The 2,557-nt window shown below is 42.0% G+C and overlaps 1 protein-coding gene across 1 annotated transcript in view; it reads left to right on the top strand.

Annotated features, from left to right (window-relative positions):
• LOC104753745 (formin-like protein 8) overlaps positions 1-2,550 on the top strand; it is a 6,268-nt gene extending 3,718 nt beyond the window's left edge. Inside the window, exons 3-5 of the mRNA XM_010475948.2 lie at positions 3-47; positions 242-738; positions 1,885-2,550. Of these exons, the coding sequence (XP_010474250.1) occupies positions 3-47; positions 242-738; positions 1,885-2,465 (1,123 nt within the window). The 3' untranslated portion in view covers positions 2,466-2,550. The remainder of the gene's footprint in view (positions 1-2; positions 48-241; positions 739-1,884) is intronic.

Below are 2,557 nucleotides of genomic sequence, written 5' to 3'. Positions count from 1 at the left end.
AGAACGGTGATTGGAGAATGTGAAGAAGATGGAGGAGAAGGAGGGAGGTTTGTGAAGAAAATGATGACGTTTCTTGTGACAGTAGAGGAAGAAGTGAAAAAGGCGAAACACGAAGAGAGGAAAGTAATGGAGCTTGTGAAGCGTACAACGGATTATTACCAAGCAGGAGCTATTACTAAAGGGAAGAGTCCTCTTCATCTATTTGTTATTGTTAGAGAGTTTCTTGCCATGGTTGATAAAGCATGCTTAGAGATTATGAGGAATATGCAGNAACGAAAGAAGAACAATCAGCGATTCTTGAATTCGACGGCGACACGACAAAGCTCGCCGATGCGGAATCGTTTCTGTTTCATCTTCTTAAATCAGTGCCAACGGCGTTTACGAGACTAAACGCGTTTCTCTTCAAAGCTAATTACTATCCTGAGATGGCTCACCATGGTAAGTGTCTACAGACTTTGGATTTAGCTTGTAAAGAGCTTAGATCTCGTGGCTTGTTCGTGAAGCTTTTGGAGGCGATACTTAAAGCTGGGAACAGAATGAACGCGGGAACCGCGAGAGGAAACGCACAAGCGTTTAATCTAACCGCGCTTTTGAAACTTTCGGATGTTAAAAGCGTTGATGGGAAGACTACTCTGCTTAACTTTGTGGTGGAGGAAGTGGTTAGATCAGAAGGGAAACGTTGCGTTTTGAATAGACGAAGCCATAGCTTAACACGAAGCAGTAGTAGTAACAGCAATGGTGGTAACAACAGTGCTCAGGCTATGTCTAAAGAAGAGCAAGAGAAAGAGTACTTGAAGCTTGGTTTACCAGTTGTTGGAGGGTTGAGCTCTGAGTTTTCAAACGTGAAGAAAGCTGCTAGTGTAGACTACGACACGCTCGTTGCAACTTGCTCGGCGCTTGCGGTTAGAGCGAAAGATGCGAGAACGGTGATTGGAGAATGTGAAGAAGATGGAGGAGAAGGAGGGAGGTTTGTGAAGAAAATGATGACGTTTCTTGTGACAGTAGAGGAAGAAGTGAAAAAGGCGAAACACGAAGAGAGGAAAGTAATGGAGCTTGTGAAGCGTACAACGGATTATTACCAAGCAGGAGCTATTACTAAAGGGAAGAGTCCTCTTCATCTATTTGTTATTGTTAGAGAGTTTCTTGCCATGGTTGATAAAGCATGCTTAGAGATTATGAGGAATATGCAGAGGAGGAAGATTGGGAGTTCTGTATCGCCTACTTCGCAGCGGAATGCGGTGAAGTTCCCTGTTTTGCCTTTGAATTTCATGTCGGACAGAGCTAGGAGTGATTCGGGTGGGTCGGATTCTGATATGTGAGTGTCTAGATTTGTTAATTTGTAAATAGTAGGATCATTTTGAGTATTGATTGTCACTGAAAGGTATTGAATTGTTGATAGATTTGAGACAGTCCAAGTCATTGGACTTGAGTATAGTTTGTTCCATATAAGTAAACAATTTTCCTTGAAGTTCTTTTTACATATATATGTGTATGAACTGTTTGATGATTGTAAATGTGAAAGTGAACATTATAGTATTACACACTAGTAAATAGTCTGAACTTAATTAGCTAGCTTTATTGAAATTAGCTAGTTCTGATGTTTTCGCATTTGGAGTGTTCATGTTGGAGATTACTTGTGGATGAAGACCCATTGAGCCACAAGGATCACCGAGTGAGATGGTTTTGACTGATTGGGTACTAAACTGTTGGGACAATGGAGATATACTGCAGGTAGTTGATGAGAGGCTAGGGCACAGGTGTGTTGATCAGAAACAAGTAACTTTGGTTTTGAAACTGGGATTGCTTTGCTTGCATCCAGTGGCAGCTACTAGACCAAGCATCCAANCCATAGCTTAACACGAAGCAGTAGTAGTAACAGCAATGGTGGTAACAACAGTGCTCAGGCTATGTCTAAAGAAGAGCAAGAGAAAGAGTACTTGAAGCTTGGTTTACCAGTTGTTGGAGGGTTGAGCTCTGAGTTTTCAAACGTGAAGAAAGCTGCTAGTGTAGACTACGACACGCTCGTTGCAACTTGCTCGGCGCTTGCGGTTAGAGCGAAAGATGCGAGAACGGTGATTGGAGAATGTGAAGAAGATGGAGGAGAAGGAGGGAGGTTTGTGAAGAAAATGATGACGTTTCTTGTGACAGTAGAGGACGAAGTGAAAAAGGCGAAACACGAAGAGAGGAAAGTAATGGAGCTTGTGAAGCGTACAACGGATTATTACCAAGCAGGAGCTATTACTAAAGGGAAGAGTCCTCTTCATCTATTTGTTATTGTTAGAGAGTTTCTTGCCATGGTTGATAAAGCATGCTTAGAGATTATGAGGAATATGCAGAGGAGGAAGATTGGGAGTTCTGTATCGCCTACTTCGCAGCGGAATGCGGTGAAGTTCCCTGTTTTGCCTTTGAATTTCATGTCGGACAGAGCTAGGAGTGATTCGGGTGGGTCGGATTCTGATATGTGAGTGTCTAGATTTGTTAATTTGTAAATAGTAGGATCATTTTGAGTATTGATTGTCACTGAAAGGTATTGAATTGTTGATAGATTTGAGACAGT

Source organism: Camelina sativa, chromosome 16, assembly GCF_000633955.1.
Source record: "Camelina sativa cultivar DH55 chromosome 16, Cs, whole genome shotgun sequence".
NCBI lineage: Eukaryota > Viridiplantae > Streptophyta > Magnoliopsida > Brassicales > Brassicaceae > Camelina > Camelina sativa.
Note: the sequence above shows the minus strand (reverse complement) of the source record. Positions and strands in the feature narration are given on the sequence as shown.